This window comes from Pelophylax lessonae, assembly GCF_965119305.1.
Source record: "Pelophylax lessonae genome assembly, chromosome: 3".
Taxonomy (NCBI): domain Eukaryota; kingdom Metazoa; phylum Chordata; class Amphibia; order Anura; family Ranidae; genus Pelophylax; species Pelophylax lessonae.
Window position 1 is genome coordinate 491,352,665 of NC_138770.1, and position 23,372 is coordinate 491,376,036.

Here is a 23,372-nt window from a genome sequence, read left to right on the forward strand (position 1 = left end):
GCCATCTGTGGCAAGGTCCACCTAACTACCGATACGTGGACCAGTAAGCACGGTCAGGGGCGTTATACCTCCCTAACGCCACACTGGGTAAATTCAGTGGCGGCTGGGCCTGAGGCGGATAGCAATTTGGCGCATGTCCTTCCACCACCGAGGATTGCAGGGCGCTTCAGTTTGCCTCCTGTTCCTAACTCCTCCTACTCCGCTTCCTCATCCTCTTCCGCCTCCTCATCCGGTCAGCGTAACACCTTCAGCACAGCCAGGGGTAAACGACAGCAGGCAGTTTTAAAACTTGCCTGTTTGGGGGGAAAAACCACACACCGCGCAGGAGTGGTGGAGGAGAATGGAACAGCAGACAAATGAGTGGTTGCTGCCAGCGAGCCTCAAGCCCGGCCTGGTGGTGTGCGATAACGGGCGAAATCTCATAGCAGCTCTGGGCCTAGCCGGTTTGACGCACATCCCTTGCCTGGCGCATGTGCTGAATTTGGTGGTGCAGAGGTTCCTTAAAAATTCCCCCGATATGTAGGAGCTGCTGCAGAAAGTGCGAGCCGTCTGTGCGCACTTTCGGCGTTCTCACCCTGCTGCTGCTCGCCTGTCAGCGCTGCAGCGTAACTTCGGCCTTCCCGCTCACCGCCTCATATGTGACGTGCCCACAAGGTGGAACTCCACCTTGCACATGCTGCGAGCAGCAGCAGGCCATAGTGGAGTTTCAGCTGCAGCACGCACGCGTGAGTCGCTCTGCGGAACAGCACCACTTCACCACCAATAACTGAGCCTCCATGTGAGACCTGTGTGCCTTGTTGCGCTGTTTTGAGTACTCCACCAACATGGCCAGTGCCGATGACGCCGCTGTCAGCTTAACTATCCCACTTCTATGCCTCCTTGAAAAAACGATTCGGGCGATGATGGAAGAGGATGTGGCACAGGAGGAGGAGGAGGAAGAGGAATAATTTCCAAGGCTTTCAGGGCAGTCATTCACAAGTGGCTCCGAGGGTGGGTTCCTGCACCCACAAACACCAGGTACACAATTTTCCAGCAGGGTCACAGTTCTGGAGGATGAGGAGGAGGAGATGGAGGAGGAGATGGAACTATGTTCACAGCAGGGTGGCACCCAGGCCAGCTCATGGCCATCACTGGTGCGTGGCTGGGGGGATACAGAGGATACAGACGATACACCTCCCACAGAGGACAGCCTTTCGTTGCCTCTGGGCAGCCTGGCACACATGAGCGATTACATGCTGCAGTGTCTCCACAACGACCGCCGAGTTGCCCACATTCTAACTTGTGCTGATTACTGGGTGGCCACGCTGTTGGATCCCTGTTACAAGGACAACGTACCGTCCTTAATTCACTCACTGGAGCGTGATCGCAAGATGCGCGAGTACAAGCGCACGCTGGTAGACGCAATGCTGCTGGCATTCCCACCTGACAGCGGGGCCACAGTGAAGCACAAGGCCAAGATCAGAGGAGGAGGAGGAAGAGGTCGCCAACGCAACCAGGGCACCGCCAGCACCTCAGAAGGCAGGGTTAGCATGGCCGTAATGTGGAAAAGCTTTGTCAGCACGCCACAACAAACAGCAGCACCAGCAGCTCATATGGAACGTCTTAGCAGGAGGCAGCATTTCACCAACATGGTGGAGCATTATGTGTGCACAAGCCTACATGTAGTGAATGACGGGTCTGCCCCCTTCAACTTCTGGGTCTCCAAATTGGGCACATGGCCTGAGCTTGCCCTTTACGCCTTGGAGATGCTGGCGTGCCCTGCAGCCAGTGTATTATCTGAACGTGTATTTAGCACGGCTGGGGGGCGTTATCACAGACAAGCGCAGCCGCCTGTCCAGAGACAATGTGGACAAGCTCACATTCATTAAAATGAACCAGGCATGGATCCCACAGGACTTGTCCGTACCTTGTGCAGAATAGAGATGGATACCGGCCTTACCCAGCCATTGTTATATTTTTGATCTTTCTCACTCTTTTGGGGTGTACCCTAATTTAAAATGACAAAACAAAAACAGTGTTGGCTACCTCGTCCCCCTCCACCGCCGCTTCCACCTACACCGCCACATCCACCGCCACCTCAACCTCCCTCCTACTCCATATGGGCCTCGTCCTTCACAGATGAAGAAAATTGTTTTATTTTTCTGCTTTTTTTTGTTGTTTTAAGTTATTTCCCTATCCACATTTTTTTGCAGAGCACTTGCCATGCTCTTAACTACATTTTGCTGCCATTTGCAGCACTCTAGCCCTTTCCATTGGTTTTTAAGAGTCATTTTAGTGCCTGAAAGTTCGGGTCCCCATTGACTTCAATGGGATTCGGTGTCCGGGTCAAGTTCTGAAAAAGTCCGGGTCACGGACCCGGACTTTTTTTTCAAGTTCGGCCGGACCCACCGAACAGGGACATCCAGGTGTCCGCTCAACTCTAGTTATAACCCTTCCTTTCCTACTGTATCAGAAAAAAAAAAAAAGAATGGCTGGTGGTAGCCTGTAAGTGACAATCGTACCTCAAATAAGCTAATATGTGTTTATGGCTTAGCTATTATTTAGAGGAGGTTGCTTGCATCTGTAAAGGTGGGAGGACACTGTTCAACTACTAAATCTTCCAATGCCAGATGCTGTTGGGCTCTCTGGGAAACTGGGCAGCTGTTAAAAAGGCCACCTCAGCAGTCTTCCTTACAGAGTCATGATGGAGGCAGGAGCAAGAAATGTCTTATGTTTTGTGCTGTTTTTTCTTGTTCCGTGGAGTCCTGTCAAAGCACGACCAGACGAGAAAGGGACATCTATTAGGAGCAACTTTCCTACCAATGCATTTCATAATAAGACAATCATCACTGACCACCAGTAAGTTTGACTATAAGGGGAGATCCATATGTAAACGATTTCTTTAAAAAGAGGTCGCAGCTGGCAGCTAGATGGGTGAGCCTGATTCTTGTCCAATTGTGTCACTAATTTACTTGATAAATGTCACACACTTTCAAATTCATTTTTGTTTACAATTTACAAAATCATAGCTATACAACTGAATATTGCAGCTATTGGAGGTTTTGGAATTTTAAAAGTCATACAGACTTCTTTAGAACAACTTCTAGTAAATTAACACACACGCACACACACACATTTATATATATCTGCAGATGTTTATAGTTTGCATTTCTCTTAAAACTTGGTAGTATCGGCTCTGGTTGCATTGTGGTGTTTGTGGATGCAGCTTTGATCCACCAATTTTTGCCCATTTTCAGAAAATTGCTTTTTCTCTGTCAGACTTTTGAGGACTTGGGATGAACAGTTTCTTAAGCATTGACATGGAGAGATTTCCTGAAGCTGGATCAAACAGAATCTGGTGCAACTGTGCATTGTAACCGATCAGCTTCTAGGGTTTACTGTCAAAGCTTAACCCTACGTTCACACCTATGCATTTTTTAGTACCTTTTATAGTTTGCAGAAACGTACTACAGTCCATTTAACATGGTTTCCTATGGTACATGTTCACATCTGTGCCTATTTTAGCTGATGTGTTTTTGGAAAGGGTCAGGGACTTTTTTTCCCACAGCAGATTGGGTTTTGCGTGTAATAGACTTTGATGGAGCCGCACCAGAAATTCAAGTGTTGCGTTTTTTTAAATTCAAAGAATTGCAGGCAAAAAAAATAAAAAATTGTGAAAAAAAAAAACGGCATGGGGCTCCCCCCCCCCAAATTTTTTTAAAAAAAGCCCCCCCCCCCCCAAAAATAATCCATACCAGACCTTCACTTTTGCACTTTTTTTGGTGAATGGTCAGAACTCATTCACACGGGGGGGGGCATGATCTGGGTGATCCTTGTAAAGTTGGCTTCCAGATTCAAAAACGTCCTCCTGCCCCCAAACCCCCACAACCACTGCCCAGGGTTGGGGGGGGGGGGAAGAGGCCCTTGTCCCCATCGACATGGAGCCGAAGGGCCTGGTATGGATTGGGGGGACCCCATGGCATTTGTTCCTCTATATTTTTTTGCCTGGAATTTTTTTTTTTACATTCAGCTGCTAACTCATCGGTTGTTTAGGATGTGGCAGCTGGCTTATCAGCCTGCTCCTAAGCAACCTGCTATATACAGTGTGTTTAAAGAGGAAAAAAAAAAACAAAATGCATCAAAACTGAATGCAAAAACGTGGGTTTTAAAATGCAAAACGCACCAAAAACTGTGCCGGAAAAACGCAACAAGCACAATCCGCATACATGTGAACCTAAAGTGACTGAACAAGCTGAATTTAGAAGCTGATTGCACCAGATTTTGTGTGCTCCAGTTTTAGTAACCATCCCCCATGTTGTCACTTTGATTAAGTGTTTGGGCTTTGAATGGCAAAACTACGGACTTTATTAGCAACGTATACAAGGTTACAATTTTTGATTTCATCTTCTGAAGATCCTATTTTCTTGGCTGTTTGCAGAAATATATTTAAGGCTGGGTTCACACCTAATGTGGATGTGGCTCACAGTGGGGGTCCGTTGTATCCCTGTTCTCCTTTTCAGGGACAAATCGGGCCCGAATTTTTGCCTGAATTCGGACCTGAAACTGATTCAAAGATGCACTGGACAGGGTTTTCCCGCAATAAATTCACATAGGTGTGAACCCAGTCTAAAGGTTGTAAAGCATACAATAAATATACCTATGTTTTTGCATCTAAATAACAAAAGTATTAATTAAAAAATATGTGTTTTGCATTTTGCATAACTGCACACCAGTCTCTGAAAGTTTTGACCAAACCTCCATGCCAAATTCATGCATTTCAATTGCAAGAGGTTTGTGGGCTTCCATGTATGAACTGTCTGATTCAAATCCCCCAACAACACTTAATAATATATTAATAAAATTTAAATCAGGGTCAGTCCATAACCCTCCATTTCTTTTTTTTTTTCTTGGTGGATTTTCCAGTATGTTGAAAGATCCATTTCAGTTCAGCTTTCAGATAGATGGCTTCAAATCTCATTACATTTTCCATACATTGCAACTACTAATTTGATTTCCAATAATTTGTCGATTTTAAAGCTCTTGGCATCGCCTAGGGAGATGCTAATCATTGGCACCTAATCTTGAATGCCCGCTTTTTAATTTAATGAATTGAAGGTAGTTGCATATGTAGGCATGTACTTCCTTTTTAAAAAAGAAAAAGCAAGGGAACACACCCTGGATTAAGTAGTGGAATCTATACACAGGTGCTCTAGCTCCAAAGTGTCCTCCATCCACTGAATACGATACAAAATGAATAGGAAGAGCCGGCAACTCCAAAATCCTTTAGAAGTCTTTATTCATGGCATCGGAGTGACATAAAAAGCAAGGTAACGTGTTTCGGCATGTAGCCTTGTTCACACCAATGCTTTTTCAACATGACCAATTTGTTTTTTAATTCATTTAAATTGAAAATGAATATGCCATGTCAGCATTATATGTAATTTGTTTACGTATATCACTAATATCTGGAGACACTGCATGAATGAAGAGCTGATGTTTGCTTGTTCAGGGAATTACTGTATTTTTTATTGGGTGTACTTACTTAAATTACTTTATCCAAAAGAAGAGACAAAGGGTAATCCATTGTTTACTGTGTTGTGATATGTAATTTATACTTGAAATTTGGTTTTATGCATCAGTCATTTGTATGCAATAATACTCCCAATATTAGTAAAGTCCTGTTCATACCTACCTAAATGTCACAATTACCAGGATATCATTACAGTGAAAAAAATAATACTCATATGTTTACAATCATAATAGCCAGTACACCTAATTTTACACGTTCTCACTTTGCATTTCAAACCTAGACAAAATAAAAAAAATGGGGGTTATTCATTTTCACACTGATTAACCCTAATAACAATGTTTGCAATTTGATTGAGCTTGTGAAATCAACTTCAAAAGGAATTGTTCCACTACTCTCCCCCATAAAATGGATGACCCTTGTCATTTGTCCTCATAATTGAACCACAGTTAAATAGTATTTTCAAGTAGCCATTTGAGAACCAAGGTTTTCAGCTACTGTGCATGGTTGTTGATCAGGAGGAATGGTAGTTCCTTTCTTATATGGTTTGTTATCATGTAGCCACCGGCCTCACACAATATATATATATATTTATATTTATAGAGCATCATGGAGGAAGGCCTTCTTCTGTGCTCACCTGTTTGTGCTGGAAGATTAGTCCATAGCAAGCCCCCACCATAGGGACTGAGCTGTTACCAAGTCTTCTGGTCTTGTACTAACAATCATAAGCCAAGAGACCTGGAATCATGTCACATAACTGCGATAGCCTGTGATTGACTATTATAGTGATAACTACCTGTAAAACCTCTAAATGGTGAAAAAGATACATTGAGGGGTATTTACTAAAGCTGGAGCACACAGAATCCGAAGCAGCTGTGCATAGTAACCAAAAAACTTCTAACTTCAGCTTGTTCAGTTAAGCTTTGAAACTGAAAGCTAGAAGCTGGTTGGTTGCCATGAACAGGTGCTCTAAATTTTGGCTGTCCCAGTCTTATGCTGGCTATAGACGTGTTTTGTTTTTTTTTTTCTCGTTCAGCCAGGGGGGCTGAATGAAAAAAAGGAACAGTTTCCTCCATCAACACAAGTGAAGAATTCCCCCAGCCCCAACATTGTATTGTGACAGCAGGACCTGGCGCTGTCAGAATACACTGATCTGCCACTGAATATCAAAGATTTTCTAACTTGTCTGTTCTGTTGAACAGGGACAGCTGTGCACTGATCAAAATTCAACTGGTCTGTGCTGAATTGGCTGCATTTCGATGTGTTTATGGCCAGCTTTAGTAAATTACCTTCATCGTTTTTTTTTTCTTTTCATTAGAGGAGAAGAGAGAAAAACAAAAAGAATTGCTCTAGGTTAGAGTCATAGGCAGGGTTAGTGAGATTTGGAAAAAAAAATGCACATAATTGTTTCTTGTCAGTAGAGGAGACAGATGTAAACAACAAAAAATAGTTGATCTAAGTTAAGCCTCGTACACACTGCCAGGGGCGCAGGCCGAGGGGGCGCAAGAAAATTGGAAGCGTTATCAGTGATTGTTGCGCCCTTCCCACAGCCTGCGCCCCCGGCGCCCCCAGGCAGCATCCAATCCCGTAGCCCTGTGTTCACTCCAGGAGGCGTCAGTGTGGGCTCTCCGGAGCTCTGTCTCCGCCCACACATGAGGCCGGTCAGCGCTCACATGACCGTGACATCATCAATCGGCTCCAGTGGTGGCAGGCTGGGGATGGGGATTACACTGAGGCTGTCAGAGGAGACATACTGCTGACCAGCACCTTCAACCTCCTTTCCACTCCCAGGAAAAGCTGACCAGGGGACACCTCTCTCTCTCCCTGTCATCCCCTCTCTCTCTCTCCCTGTCATCCCCTCTCTCTCTCTCCCTGTCACCCCCTCTCTCTCTCTCTCCCTGTCACCCCCTCTCTCTCCCTGTCACCCCCTCTCTCTCTCTCCCTTTCACCCCCTCTCTCTCTCTCCCTGTCACCCCCTCTCTCCCTGTCACCCCCCACTCTCATTCTCTCCCTGTCACCCCCCCCTCTCTCTCTCTCTCTCTCCCGCTCTCATTCTCTCTCTGTCACCCCCCACTCTCATTCTCTCCCTGTCACCCCCACTCTCTCTCCCTGTCATCCCCCGTGCTCATTCTCTCCCTGTCACCCCCACTCTCATTCTCTCCCTGTCACCCCCCACTCTCTCCCTGTCACCCCCCTCTATCTCACTCCCTGTCACCCCCTCTCTCTCTCTCTGTCTGTCACGCCCTCTCTCTCTCTCTCTGTCTGTCACCCCCTCGCTCTCTCTCTTTCTGTCACCCCCTCTCTCTCTCTGTCTGTCACCCCCTCTCTCTCTCTGTATGTAACCCCCCTCTCTCTCTATGTCTGTCACCCCTCCTCTCTCTCTCTCTCTCTGTCATTCCCCCCTTTCTCTCTCTGTCACCCCCTCTCTCTGTCTGTCACCCTCCCTCTCTCTCTGTCTGTCACCCTCCCTCTCTCTCTCTGTCTGTCACCCCCCTCTCTCTCTCTGTCACCCCCCTCTCTCTCTCTCTGTCACCCCCTCTCTCTCTCTCTGTCAAACCCTCTCTCGGGTCGGGGGGTCACCGATACAGCTCTTCGCCAAGGGCGCTGGAGACCCTAGATATGCCTCTGCACACTGCTAGTTTTTTTTTTTTTTCCGTTCAACCAACATGTTAATACAACAAACTCCCCTGCTGTTGTATTGTGTTCTGACAGGGGGACGGCCCTTCCGCCAGACATTGGCTGAGAGTGCAGATTGGCAGTCCTTTTTCAGGCGTGACCCTGGACAGAATCCAGCAGAACAGCCAGCTTCTGTCAGACCGGCTGCCATACACACGGGCCCAGGGCTGGATTAAGAGCATCATGGGCCTGGTGCTAAAGATTTTGGTGGGCCTTTTTATGGAAATAAATAAAATAAACAAGCAAACATTTTTTGCTAAAACAAATTACATTTTCTCTCGCCGGTAACACCAGCCGCGCAGCCTCTTAGCACCAGTAACACCACCAATAATACCTACTGTGCAGTCTCTCACCAGCAGCAACACCATTAACAGCAGCCATGCGGTCTCTCACCAGTAACAGCTGCCATGTGTTCTCTATCACCAGCAGCAACACCAGTAACCGCTGCCATGTGTTCTCTCACCGGTGACAGCTGCCATGCGGTCTCTTACTGGTGACAGCTGCCATGCGGTCTCTTACTGGTGATAGCTGCCATGCGGTCTCTCAGCAACAGCTCCCAGCTGGGGTCTCAAAAGCAGCAGGCAGTATCTCTTGCACACTATCTACTTGCTGCAGGGACAGCTTAGTGTCCCCAGGCAGACTTGCATTGGAGATCCCAGTCCTCTCTCTGGACTCCTGGCAGCTTCTAACCTCTTTGTACACAGGCTCCTGCCTCACAGTTCACTGAAAAACAGTAGTTATGCCCCCCCCCCCCCAAGCACTGTACCCAGGTTCCCAGGCTCCAGTGATATTTAGGCATCATATACACAGCTTAGCCCTGCCTGTGGCACTAGGGTTGTTGGCACTCGGCCGTTCAGACCACATACAGACCACAGCTCTGCATAGAGGTGAACGCAAATTAAATCGTCCCGCCAGCAGAGCCTACATCCACACTCCCACCACCCTCTTCCCAGTGGGCGGGATCTAGATATCAGCGCAGAGCTGCCCCACACAGGTCACATGTTCCTCCTGTACCTACAAACCCCCTCAGGACTCTGCACAGAGGGGTAGAAGTGACATGGCCTGCATAGTCAAAACTAAAACAAATCCCCGGAGCCCTCACCCCTCCTAAGCTAGGATGGTATAGCTCTGTGCGAATACCTTGAGGTATTGATCAGACCAAGTTCTACAGAGGGGGGTTGTGTTAATTTTGAGTCCGTGCACTGGAAGCTGCAGGATCCTGATGTGCTCACCCAAGAGCACAACAATGCATGCCCCTGTGTGTGGGCACCCATTTGGCAATGATGTGAACAAAGCCCCGACAGCCAGTTGAGTTGTGGTGCCAGCTGCCCACGGGCAATCAAATGTGACAGAACAGTACTCACTGGCTGCTATATGTGGATGGCTTTGATTTCCGGGACACAGCCATGGACAAAGTTGTGTTGGGACATCTTTTTAAAATCCATGACTGTCCCAGCAAAATCAGGACAGTTGACAACTATGGGCCTGTTTTTTTGGATGACTGGCAGTGTTGCCGGCCCCCTGCAACTTTTAACTGACGAAACATAGAACATTTACTGACAAAGCACATTTTTTAACAACAATCTGAAATATGACATAAACTCCCATTAGAAACGAAAAGAACTGATGTTTAAAGCATATAAGCAATATGTAAATATTAACAATGCCTGTAACAAGTAAATCTGCTTGGCCTTTTAGAGAAAATTCAAAACAATATGAGCATGACTAGGATTACGAAGGACAAGGGGAACTCTAGGGTGCTGTGCTAAAACAAGTCCTATGGCACACGTAGCACAGCATGGCAAATAATGGTTGTGGTATTTATGTAACAGTAGGAACGGCTTACATTTGAAAGATTAAAGCAGTGTTTCACCCGTTTTTGTGCTTATTCTAAGTCAGCAGCTACAAAAAGTGTGTCTACTGACTTTTAATAAACACACACTCACCTGTCCCTGGATCCAGTGATGTGGCTGGCAGGAACCTCGGTTCTCACCTCTCCCTCTGGTCAGGCAGCTGTGACAGCTTGCGGCTTCACAGCCAGGGGCGCACTGCACATGCGCTAGTCGCACTGCATGTCCTGAGTAGATATGCAATCTTCTGGGACCTGTGACATGTCCCAGAACATTGCAGAGAAGGAGGGGAGAGGATAACTTCTGCTGGAGCCGCCTAGGCGGCCTGAGCGGAAGTGAGAGTGGGTACCTGTCAAATCTAAGTACCCACTCCCCCCAAAAAAAATGACATGCCAAATGTGACATGTCAGGGGGTCAGGAGGCCTTAAAGCGGAAGTTCCACTTTTGGGTGGAACTCCCCTTTAAACAGAATCTTAGTCACTATATACACTGCACACTCATGCCACAGTCTTTGTACCCACATAATACTCATTATTATTATTGTGCCATAAGGGAGAAGTTGGGGGAGAGACGGGTAGGGGGATGAGAGACAGGGAGGGGGGAGAGAGACCAGGAGGGAGAAGAGAAAGAGGAAGGGAGGGGGGTAAGGAAGATGTAAACCCTTCTATTTTAAATCCTGTGTATCAAACAATAATGTAATATAGTTTGGCACCAAAAGAAAACATTACTCCACCCAAAAAAGTTGTGTTTATCTCTAATATCATTTGCAATACGATTCCTACTAATATTAAAAGGCCACCAGTCTCTGAGTTTAAAGTGTAACTAAAGACAAAGCTTTTATTTTTTTGGGTTTTTTTTTGGATACAGTAAGGGAGGGTTAGCCTGGGTTGACACTACTGCGATGCGGGAGCCACCGCAATTCCTGTGCACCCGCATCGCATCTCCCCGCAGGCAGTTTACATCGCCCTCTGCGAACCGCTGCCGGTGTCAAAACAAAGTTAACGACACCCCCAGATCAATTCGCAGATCACAGTGCAAACTGTGAATTTGGACAGGAATTGGATCCCATGGGATGCCCATGACATTCGATTCCAGTGCAGGGAAAAAAAAAAGGTCCTGCAGCATTTTCTTGGGAATGTAATAGGAGTTCAGCCATACAAAGTGTATGGCTGAATTTGCATTGCACAGACATCGCATGTGATCTGCACAACAGTCCGTGTTCGCAATAGGGGCTCATACCCCTGTCAGTTTTTTTTCCAATCTGTGTCCCGTTGATGAGATTTCCCTTCCTCTCCCATAGCCAAACAGGAAGTGAGAGGAAATCCCTCCAAAGTAAGGGAATCCCTGGTTGTCACCAGAACTAGTGTCATCATTGGACGATTTTCCCTCTATTCCTGCTCTGGGGACACCTAAAATTTAGGGTTTTTGTTTACTTCCACATTTGATGATAACAGTAAACAAGACAATCAGAGAGCATAAATATCCCTAACAGGGCCACAGGCAGTGATGAAAACCTAAAAGGGGATCCAATCCCTCGCCACTCTATCAACAAACTAAAAAAAAAAAAAAAAAGTTTTGCCTTTAGTTATACTTTAACAATGTCTTAAAATGTTCTGTGAAGTCGTCCTCTTAAGTGTAGAAATTCATTGTGCACCTTATTTCAATTGCTTTAGGTATTGCATGCGTATAAAATAAGGTGAGAGCACATTGAATACCTAAAGAGAGCTATAGAAAAAAGGTGGAGTTTAAAGTGAACCATATTATTACCTGCAGGAATTGGCATTTGGGAGGTAAAACATGCGTTGAAGAGGTATAATATCCCCTCCTCACTGCATGTCACTGTTCAGCTTAGTGACAGTGCCTGCTGCAAGTGTGTACAAGCCTTGGGGCAGTTTGGCCGCATTGCTTGTGTATCTGCAGTTTTCCTGCATTTTACCTGCAGTTTAAGCTGCAGTCCTATTGATTTCTATTACGTTGCAATTTTTTGCTGCATTTTATGAAAGTGTGCCAAAGATGCAGCATGCAGGTATTTTGTTGCGGTTTCAGACAATACAAAAAGAAAACATATAGAAATCAATAGGACTGCGGCTGAAATGCAGGAAAACTGCGGATACACACGCAATGGGACAAACCATAGCAAACCAGTGTGAACCCACTTGAAAGCACAAAGGACCAAGTACTACCATAGGCTGATGACACAATTCTAAACACTTTGGCTACAGTTTTAAGTCAAAGCTGGAGGAAAAAGTTAAAAAAGAGGGGGAGGGGTGAGAAGAAATGAGGCGGGGGGGGGGGAGTCCAGTCACTGGGCTCACATATGGATGGTTCCTGGAGGCTTATAACTCGCAAATATGGGCGTCCGCAGAACTTTTTTAAGGGGGAGGCATCATTTTAAGGTCACCCATGCTCTGCCCATTTTTAACAATGTCATGAAGGGGAGGGGCTTAGTCATAATACTTATTTTGAGTATTTATTTTTAAAGAGCAAACAGCAGCATTTATTTTTAAAGCGTTTGTTAAAAAAAAAAAAAATGACCCTGTTCCCTTAAAGCATGTTATACAGCACAGTGCTTTGCTGTGTAATTTGGCCCCTTCTATCACCTAAAATACCTGGCTGATCTTGCCTGGCTATGTCCTCCCCTCTGTAAACTGGCCATGATATACCATGGCTGCTGATCCCTGACACTGTGGTCAGTTTACGTGTCTCCATCATCCGCAGCTCTCCTGTCCTCCTCTGTCCTCTCTCCCCCCTCCCTCCCTGCCTGTCTGCTCCTGTGTCGCTGCCCCTCCCCTCCCTCTCCTGCTGCTGTAGTTTCATTTAAATGTTCATATCCTGTTTACAGTCTGTTTAATAATCCTTTGTGCCCCTGTGTCTGTGTTTTTTAAAAATAAGCTGTTCTTTGCAAGTTTTCAGAGCACCACTCGCTGCTCACGTGACCCGCCGCCTCTCTCCTCCTCTCCCTCTTCCCTCCTCCTCCCCTCCCGACTGACATCAGTCAGCAATCCTCAGCCCCGCCCGCTGCAGGCAGCTGTCAGACAGGGAGCCGATGGGTCACGTGAGGAGCGCTAAGCCCTCTGAAAACTGATAAAGAACGGCTTATTTTTTTTTAAACAAATACACAGACACACAGGGGCACACATGATTATTAAGCAGACCAGACATGATGGTATAAAGCGGCTTAACAACCACTTGAAAGGGGAAGTTGAGATTCCAGGGGATTCCCCCTTGCCCCTACTTGCAGACGCCCATGCTCACAGATATTCTGTTCATGCTGTATCTGTCAGCTGCTGTGTGTATAAATTCCCACCCACACGCCTCCTTCACTTTACTGTATGGACTTCACAGAGTGTGGGCGGGCACAGAGGGAGAGGGGCGGGAGAAGGCAGAGCAAATCCAGCCTCTTTCCTTTTCCATTTATGCAGGGGGAACTGTGCTCTGACACTGTAATAATTACACTGAGGTGCAGCCAGCCACCCCTACATTTACAAACAGCTTCTCCTTTCCCATAGACGTTTATGGGCAGGAGAAATCAGGCTCATACTGCTGGCTGGGCGGGCCTATTTAAAGGGAGGGGCCTGGTGCTGCAGCTCCAATAGCCCCTATGTTCATCCGGCCCTGCACGGGCCAAATGTCAGCCAGTTTCTATTGAACCGGCCAATGCTGCCTGACATTTGGCCAGTGTGTACTAGGCTTTAGGGTCAAGGAAAAGTGTCTGTGTTTTAGGTAGGAAAAAAATGTGCACTATAATTTTTTTTGTCCTTACCTATGCACAAGCAACAAATAATGTACACATATATGGTATCACCAAAAACATCAGGAGAAGGAAAGTTTATTTTGAGTATTTCTCTGTGGTGGGTCATGGTAAGAACATAAAAATATAAATTTACATTTTTTTTTTTTATGGTGCTTTTATTAATTTTACAAAATTCAACAAAACAAGGAATAGAACAGGGTACATACTGACGGGTCAGGAATACAATCATCATCTAATATTCAGAGGATAGTACTGAAATGGCATCAGAAGTACATATGCCAAAACAGACAAACATTACGTGTCGATACAACCTTCAAATTTACCAAATCTTAGTAAGTTATAGATACATACAGAAGAAAGCTTATACAACCTTTTCATTCATAAAGTAAACCATAAGATTACAGTGTAAGAAGGGAAGAATGGTGAATATCAGTTGCTTACTCAAATCTCAACATACCTGATACTGCAGTTGTCCAAGAGGATCAAATTTCTTTGGACAACCCCGAGCAGTATAAGTTAACATATACAATAGACAAGGCCTTGTTAACTAAAGAGATCCACATGTAGATGGTAGGGGGGTCTGACTGTTTCCATTGCAACACCATGGCCTTTTTAGCATAGAAGAAAAGAAACCTTACTAAAACCTTCTGAGAGTCTCTAAGCGTTTCATCACCAAAGCCACCCAGGAGACATCTATTAAGATCACAGATGTTGGGGAGGGCTAACTTCAATTTCACTATCATTAAGAAATGCAGTGATTGCCGACCAAAATTGTCGCACTCCAGGGCATCCCATTGCATATGGAAAAAATCCCCATTAATTGCATGGTACCTATAACACTCGGATGAAGCTAGTCCACCCATTTTATATAGTCTTAGTTTTAATTGAATCAATTTATCCCCAGCTGCTATAGCTCCTATAGTTTGAGAGCCCACCACTTCCTTCCAAGAATAATCTTGAGTCTTTGTATACGAGGGGTAGCGGGAACAAACATTAGAAAATAATACCTAGAAATCAACTTCAAGTGGTCTCTCTCTCAAACAATGTAAGTTCCAACTCCAAGGACTGAAGGAGGACATCCCACAATCCAAGCTGGGCTGCTACCACATTACAAAGTTGTAGATAAACAAAGAAGTAATTGCTAGGGAAGCCAAGCTCCACCCTTAAGAGTAGCAAACAATCATACCTAAAGAAAAGAGCTGATGGGCATACCTAAGCCCAAAATCCAAAAAGAGCCCAGGGATGTCTATCGGGAAGTTTAGCGAGGCACAGAACTTCAAGAAATAGTCAGCAAAAAGGCCTCTAATTTCCAGGGAATCTGTAAAACAGAGAGGCTAGTAGAACCCACACAGGATTGGCAACCAGGCTCAGGACTTTCCCAAAGAATTCAGCTAACGATACGCCTCAGCAGATGTAGTGAAGAATTGAACCATCCCCTTGTTCACTACCCTCAGTCTGGCTGGGTATAACATACTGTAGTGCAGATTTTGGTCCCTTAAGCACTTTATCACCCTCTGGAAGGCAGCCCTTTGTTTCTGCGTTGTGGCCCAGAAGTCCAGGAAGATAGTGATCACATTATTATTGTATATCAGATCTGGCAACTCTCAACCTTAATGCAGGGCAGCATCTCGGTCAAAAAAATATAGGATATGGGCAAGTAGAGCCCATGGGGGGCCCCCAGAGGAGGATCTCTTAAAGGAACATTGTGTGCTCGTTTAATGGCAAACAGTGAGGAGAAGGTGTCAACAACCAGGAATGTTTTTATCCAGTTGGTCAGGAAGTCCTCTGGTTGTTTGACTCTGATCCCTCCGGGAACCCCAAAAAGTGTTGATTATTCCTCCTCGGCCTATCTTCAGGGTCTCCCAATTTTAGCTGTATGCACTTTTTGTTCCGTTTGTATATCTCTAAATGAGGAGAAAGTGGACATAGGTCACCCTCCACGGTGCTGATGTGCTGTTCAGCGTTGGTAACCCGATGGCACAGTTTATGCATATAATCTTTTAAGAGAGAGAAATTCACTTTTAAAGTTCCAATATGTGTGGTAAGGGAGGCCTGGCAGGTTTTATTGAGTGTGGGCTCTTGTACCTGCTCCACCAGATGGTCAGGTGGTTCCTCTACAAGATCCAGAGCAGTTGGGTCACTTGCAGGAGAGACCGGAGAGTCTGTCTACTCCGATCCTCCTTCTTCTCAGTCCAGAGCCGCAGCCTGCTGTGACAAGCCTGAGGCCTGTGAGCTGCAGGCACTATCTTGGGCCTTGTGGGCGAATCGAGCCAGCCTCTTCCTAGGAATCAGGACAGCACTGCCGCTGATCTTTACCATCAACAATCAAAGGGGGAAAACTTCTGTCAGAGGAAGGTGAGTCAAGAGGATAGATTGCAGCAGCGATTGAGCAGGAATTTAAGCAGTATTACTGTGAAAAACCAAAACTCCCAACATGGGATTTTCCACTTGTTCTGGACTTCCTTGTCAGCTTCCGATATCCAACAAGACAGCCTTCTCTTTGCCATCACCTCAGCCAAAAGAGTTTCCAAGATTGGGGCCTTGGGCTATAAGGAACAGTTTTTTTACCTTCTATCCAGCCTGAAAAGTTTTCTATTTCCATGCAGGGATCCAATGCAAACGTGGCTTAAATATTTCATGAGAACCAATAGATTGTTCACCCTACATTCAGGAAGACTGAGAATACTCAGATCTATCTGCTGGATATTGGCAGGACACTACATGCTTAGTCACAAGTTCCATCTTTTTGTTACATTCTCTAATAGTAACAGAGGAAAGCAAGCATAGTCTAGACCAGGGGTGGGGAACCTACGGCCCGCTGTCATCTGATCCGGCTCCCTGTGCTTGGGTGACCAGACGTCCCCAGACTGAGGACACTGTCCCCGCTTTGCATGGCCGATCCTGGGCGGGGGCGCCCAGGATCAGCCCTACCATCAGTGGCGTAGCGTTGGGGGTGCGGAGGGGGGCGGTGCGAAATTTTGGGGGGTGAAATCCCGTGCCGCTGTGTCACTCCCGAGCCACTATGTCCCCGTACGCCAGGCCGCCATGTCCCCTGTCAGGCTACGCCCTGTTATTGGGCGAATAGGGTCATGTGCAGCAGCAGGGGGCCTGGCCTGTCTCAGATCCTGCTCCAGGAGTCCCGGAGTCCCGCCTCCGCATCTGTGAACCGCAAACGTCTCTTCTCCTCAAGCCTGGATCTCCGGTAAGTCAGCAGCCACACAGCCAGAAAGAGTGAGCTAGGGGAGAGCAGTTTGGGTCACGTTGTGTAGTTCAGTATAGGAATATTGTAGGTAGGACAGTGTACTGTAATGGTTAGTGTAGTGGGCAGTGTAGTGTAGTGGGTAGTGTAGTGGGTAGTGTAGTGGGCAGACTAGTGTAGTGTAGTGGGCAGTGTAGTGCAGTGGGCAGTGTAGTGGGCGGTGTAGTGCAGTGGGCAGTGTAGTGGGCAGTGCAGTGTAGTGCAGTGGGCAGTGTAGTGCAGTGTAGTGGGCAGTGCAGTGTAGTGTGCAGTGTAGTGGGCAGTGTAGTGTAGTGGGCAGTGTAGTGGGCAGAAGTAGTGTAGTGCAGTGTAGTGGGCAGTGTAGTGTATTGTAGTGGGCAGTGTAGTGTAGTGGGCAGTGTAGTGTATTGGGCAGTGTAGTGGGCAGTGCAGTGTAGTGTAGTGGGCATTAATCACTCTGCATTAAGGGGGGCACTGATCACTCTGCATTAAGGGGGGCCACTCTGCATTAAGGGGGGGCACCAATCACTCTGCATTAAAGGGGGGCACTAATCACTCTGCATTAAGTGGGCACTAATCACTCTGCATTAAGGGGGCACTAAGATCCAGCAGTACCAGCCAGAGCCAGCAATACCTACAACAGAACCACCCAGAGCCAGCAGTACCCACATCAGTACCAGCCAGAGTCAGCAGCACCCACAGCAGTACCAGCCAGCAGCACCCACAGCAGTACCAGCCAGCAGTACATACAGCACAGTATTAGCCAGCAGAACCAGCCTGAGCCAGCAGAACCAGCCTGAGCCAGCAGTATCCACAGCAATATTAGCCAGCAGTACCAGCCTGAGCCAGAAGTAGCCACAGCAGTACCAGCCAGCAGTACCTACAGCACAGTACCAGCCTGAGTCAGCAGTACCCACAGCAGTACCAGCCTGAGCCAGCAGTACCCACAGCACAGTACCAGCCTGAGCCAGCAGTACCCACAGCATTACCAGCCAGCTGTACCAACCAGCAGTACCATCCAGCTGTACCCGCCAGCAGTTCTTTTAAAACTTACCACCACAAAGAGTCGACTGCGCTCAAGACTGACCGACGCAAACCTGGTAAACCAGTTGCCAATAGCAACATCATCAATACCAGCTAACATCACACACCTCACCAAAGAGACGCAGTTGCAGCCATCACATTAGGGGCGAGTTAATTAAATGTTTGACCAAATATAATAGGCGCATTTTTAAGTTGATAATTTTGTGCGGCCCCCGAATGATTTTATAAATACCCAAATGGCCCTTGGCAGAAAAAAGGTTCCCCACCCCTGGTCTAGACCCATCACTACATTGATCCTGCTGGCAATCAGGCAAAAGGCTTGGCTCCTCCTCAGGTGATGACAACACTCAGGGGTGTTTCAACTTAATTGGTCACAGAAGTCATTTGTAAGGAGACATTGTGGTCCTTCATACCATTTTGGCACACTATATTGCATCATCTTTATCCTGTTAAGTTTTATTCACAGCTGTTTGTTGACAAACTTTAAAGCCAAACATTAACTTTCAGCATCCTACCCTTGTTTGTGGGGAGTTTTTCTGTATGTTGCCATGGTGTTAGAAAGGAAAATGTAAAATTCATTATCAAATATTTACTATAATTTTCCTTTCCTGACTGAACTCCATGGAAGTATAGTAGCTGTTGAGTAGGCTAGTCATAGAACATGTGGCCTCAGTTAGTTTCAATTTTGTGGGAGTGAGGTCCTATGAAGTTGACAAAGGGTAAAAACCAAATTTTATGCTGCCATGTTGTTAAGTTATGGTATTTGATAGGTAATATTCCTTTTTAGCTGCTGCCAACACTGCTCTTAAAGGTTAGAAATTGCAGTCTAGAGCTCGTCCCCTTTCTGCACCTCAGACAGCACAGTTTCTACCCTAAAACTGAAGCATGTGAAGTTAATGGAGCTAGTGTTGAGGAGTTGTAATAAGGTCTCTTCTGATTAATGTCTTGCAGTTTCAAAAAGAGAGATGATGTCGTGGCTAGTGGAATATTTAAATCATTGTAAAGTAGACAGCCATCCCTGATTTCTGGGATGATTGTCATAGATTTTCCTTGGTATTATGCATCCTTGGGGGGGTGGAGCCAACCGTGGGATGTGAGAGGTTTAGCATCTTTGTGCTCCCATGGCTGATCCTGTCTTTGATCCCCTCCCCAGCTCACTCTAAATTTCCACACCTGACGCTGCCTGTATACCCCTCAGGTATGCATCAAATTGGTCTGCATGGCTGTCGTCCCAGAAGGAAACCTCTTCTAAAGATGATGCACAAGAAATCCCGCAAACAGTTTATGGAAGACAAGCAGTCTAAGGGCCTGGATTACTGGAACCATGTCCTGTGGTCTGATGAGACCAAGATAAACTTATTTTGGTTCAGATGGTGTCAAGCGTGTGGCGGCAACCAGGTCAGGAGTACAAAGACAAGTGTGTCTTGCCTACAGTCAAGCATGGAGGTGGGAGTGTCATGGTCTGGGACTGCATGAGTGCTGCCAGCACTGGAGAGCTACAGTTCATTGAGGGAACCATGAATGTTAACTTGCACTGAGACATACTGAAGCAGAGCATGATCCCCCCTCTTCAGACACTGGGCAGCAGAGCAGTATTCCAACATGATAACGACCCCAAACACACCTCCAAAATTACCACTGCCTTGCTAAAGAAGTTCAGGGTAAAGGTGATCGACTGACCAAGCATGTACCCAGACCTAAACTCTATTGAGCATCTGTGGGGCATCCTCATAGGTGGAGGAGCGCAAGGTCTCTAACATCCACCAGCTCTGTGATGTCGTCATGGAGGAGTGGAAGAGGACTCCAGTGGTAACCTGTGAAGCTCTGGTGAACTCCATGCCCAACAAGGTTAAGGCAGTGCTGGAAAATAATGGTGGCCACACAAAATATTGACACTTTGGGCCCAATTTGGACATTTTCACTTAGGGGTGTACTCACTATTGTTGCCAGCAGTTTAGACATTATTAGCTGTGTGTTGAATTATTTTGAGGGGACAGTAAATTTACACTGTTATACAAGCTGTACACTCACTACTTTACATTGTAGCAAAGTTTCATTTCTTCAGTGTTGTCACATGAAAAGATATAATAAAATATTTACAAAAATGTGAGGGATGTACTCACTTTTGTGAGTATAAGCTTTATATACATAGAAATGGGTAAATATGTATACCATTTTTTTTTTTTTTTATGCATAAATAACTAATTGGTATCTTGGACTTCACTTTAGGTTACTTCACTTTCAAAGTATTTGGGAAAGAATGTTAATTGCTGTGGTTTCAGACTTTATTCAAGCAATATATACAGTATATATGTACAGTAGCACCCTACAGGTAGGTGCTAGGCAAATGTATAGTGGGCCTTGTCTGCCTAACAGCAGGGCCATGATTTATTTTGGTCAGGGTGTCATGACTTCCAGATGTGCCTGCTAAAGGGGGAGTCTCCCCACTGGCTCTTGTGAGAGGCTTCTCATAGAGCAGTGGAGGAAGCCCAATCAGGGGACACATTCAGGCTTGTAACTACCCCAGAAGGCAGATTATGCCACAAAGGATTCTGGGAGTGGGTATAAGTTTGGGGGAAGTGCGTGACACGGCATCTTTGGCGGGAGCAGAGTCCCAGGAGGGAGAGAACGGCTGTCTCTCCTCCTGTCTGAGGAAGCGTACCTAGGTTGAGGACCCTGAAGTGACAGAGGGGGTACATAGTTAGTGGACCCTGAAGAGCTAAAGGTTATAGGGGGCACCTGCAGTTTGAGGCCCTGAAGAGCAAGTGTGTCAATTGAAAGTTGCAGCTATACAGGAATTCACAACAAGCTACCTCAAGCCAGTGCAAGGCCGGAGGGAGAAGTTAGTGACTTTGCAGTACAGCAGTGTCAGTAGTTCAATATTCTACAGTCCTGGGTCTTCTGGACTTAAAGTCGAGGATTCAGCACTTCTTTCAAGTTATAGTGTGCTCTAAGCGTCAGTGAGCGTTGGCTAGCGTCGGCTGGCGTTCTCATTTTTATGAGAAAGTCCCAAGTTGTACTTAGTTGAGCCTAAAGGAGTATCCCACTCATTCCTTTCTCCCATCCCCTTTAAAACCAATAAAACAACAAACAAAGATGCCGGAGTTGAAGATGTCTCAGTTCTCACACCCAGGGTCGCAGCTCACATGGGCTGGAGTGGTAACCGGTAACAATGGCAGACCCACATCAGGTCTAATGCCTGGAAAACCTGCTATATATATATATATATATATATATATTTTTTTTTTTTTTATGTCATTAGGAGCTTTTAATAATTATGGCCGATTACAATTTGTCGCTGTAATATGATGTACAGATGGTAATTTTTCTTTATGTACCAGGCGGTTAGCTACCTTGGAATTTGTGTTTTTATTTACACAACATAGCTGTGAATACTTCCGGGCTGGACTCGGAGTATGTCTCGTTGTCATGGAGACGGCTAACATCTGACCCATGATGATCGTGCCTGGGTCTATATTAAGCGGGTGTCTTTTGTGCCTCTGTTTCCGCTGAGGAAGTCCTGCCCATGGGATGTAATGGATACGGAGGAAGGGGAGGAGCTACATGACGGCAGCCACGGTCATCCAAGTGTGAGCTGTGTATACACACGATTCATTGTAGTTGTTTAAGCTGTGTATACTAAGCACTAGTTTACAGTGCCAGTTTTGTAAGTGCGATTCTTTATCATATTAAAGGAGAACTATTTTAGCAGAAAGCACTATGGATATGTTTTATTTTTTATAAGCTACTCACTGAGGAGTCTGGGATTGATACGTATTGAGAGACAATTTGGTCCCTTCTTGCAAGTTTTTCTGTATACACCAGATCCTGGTGGATGTGTGTATGAGACACCTATGTTGCCATATTGATTATCCCAGAGGGGAAAAGTGTGTTTGACCTGCCTGTTAATTCAGGGGTCTGACAATGAGGTGAGCGGCTTGTGAAATTAGTGGTGGAGGATTTTGGCACTGTGTCACCAACAAGCTGTTTATCCAACTGACACCATTCATCACATATTGGGACTGTTGTATGTCTTCCTTGCACTATTCTTTGTTTTCATATTTATTCTTTTATTGTTTGTCCTTTAGCGCTGCACTATTTTTATTATGTATTCGATAAAGATGCCTTTACACCTTACTTTTCGGTGGAGCGGGCCCACCGCATACCCACTAGGCCTCTGCTGCCAGGTAACCCACCTAGACCTGTACTGGCTCGCTCGCTTAAATACCGTTACAGGAAAAGTATACTGCGTCTAGCAGGAGAATGCCTTAATATTCAATTCAACTGAGTTAGAGTTTCCTTTTACCTGTACTTTTTGACTAAAGTCTTGCGGAGCAGGGCAAAATTTACAGATGTCCGAAAACGACTGCAGAGCCTCCAAGCAAGCTATGCCATGTTATACCCGACCAGGCTCCGTATTACATCTGGTGAGCAGGCTCACTTCTTTGAGTTGGCAGTCGCGGTCCCAGATTGAATTGATACCCACAAAGCTGACCTATGACGCTGTCAGGTTGTGGAGGAAGCCGCTTGATTGAGGACATATCTAAACTCAGGTTGCTGTCTTCGGATGCCTGCTACCAATGTGGGACACTTTTATGACAGATTGACCCCCTCCAGTCTTCCTCTCTTTTGGATGACAAGATTGTCTTCAGGGGGTGCGCTGGGGAGGAACAGTTAAATTTCTCTCCTTTGACCACACAAGGGAATCAAGCGTGGTAAAATTACTTCTTGTTATTTTTTCCTGTGAAAATAAGAGACCCTGGTCTGGAGTTGCACGAAAGATGTGCTTTGTTTTGTATACACTGTGTTGGGCAATAGGTATGCCCGTTGCAATCTATTCTTCCCTAGTTTCCACCTATTACCTGAAGTACGGGAATAACGTGTTGTACTTCTCCTGGTTTCTGCTGGCGCAGTTGAGCCCGACGAACTTATACTGCTTCTTTTTAATGTTTTACCTAGACGTCCCACTATGGAGCACAATGCAGAGTCTGACTTGGCTTTACTTATGTTTCTCCACTTGCTTTTTTGGTTACGGTATCCCATTTCATTCTGAACATTCATGCATATTTGAAATGGCTGTTCACTGTTACCCCTGCTTACTTATCTTGCCGACACCACCTCCATGACAGACGTATCCATTGTATCATGGAATGTGCGGGGCCCAAGGGACCCTCAGAAGAGATCCATGATTTCAGCAACTATACATAAACATCACCCCAGTAACTATGGTTTTCAGGAAACCCATCTCACCAAAGATAATGTGTCATGTATTCAATATGCTTCGGTTGGTCGGCCCTATCAGAGAGAAGATTTACATTTTTG

General features: G+C 46.0%; 1 protein-coding gene across 1 annotated transcript in view; it reads left to right on the forward strand.

The window, feature by feature from the left end:
* The first annotated feature begins 2,599 nt into the window (after positions 1 to 2,599).
* Positions 2,600 to 23,372, forward strand: part of LOC309551370 (multiple coagulation factor deficiency protein 2 homolog) — a 72,551-nt gene continuing 51,778 nt past the window's right edge. Inside the window, exon 1 of the mRNA XM_082251942.1 lies at positions 2,600 to 2,838. Coding sequence (XP_082108068.1) covers positions 2,681 to 2,838 — 158 coding nt within the window. The 5' untranslated portion in view covers positions 2,600 to 2,680. The remainder of the gene's footprint in view (positions 2,839 to 23,372) is intronic.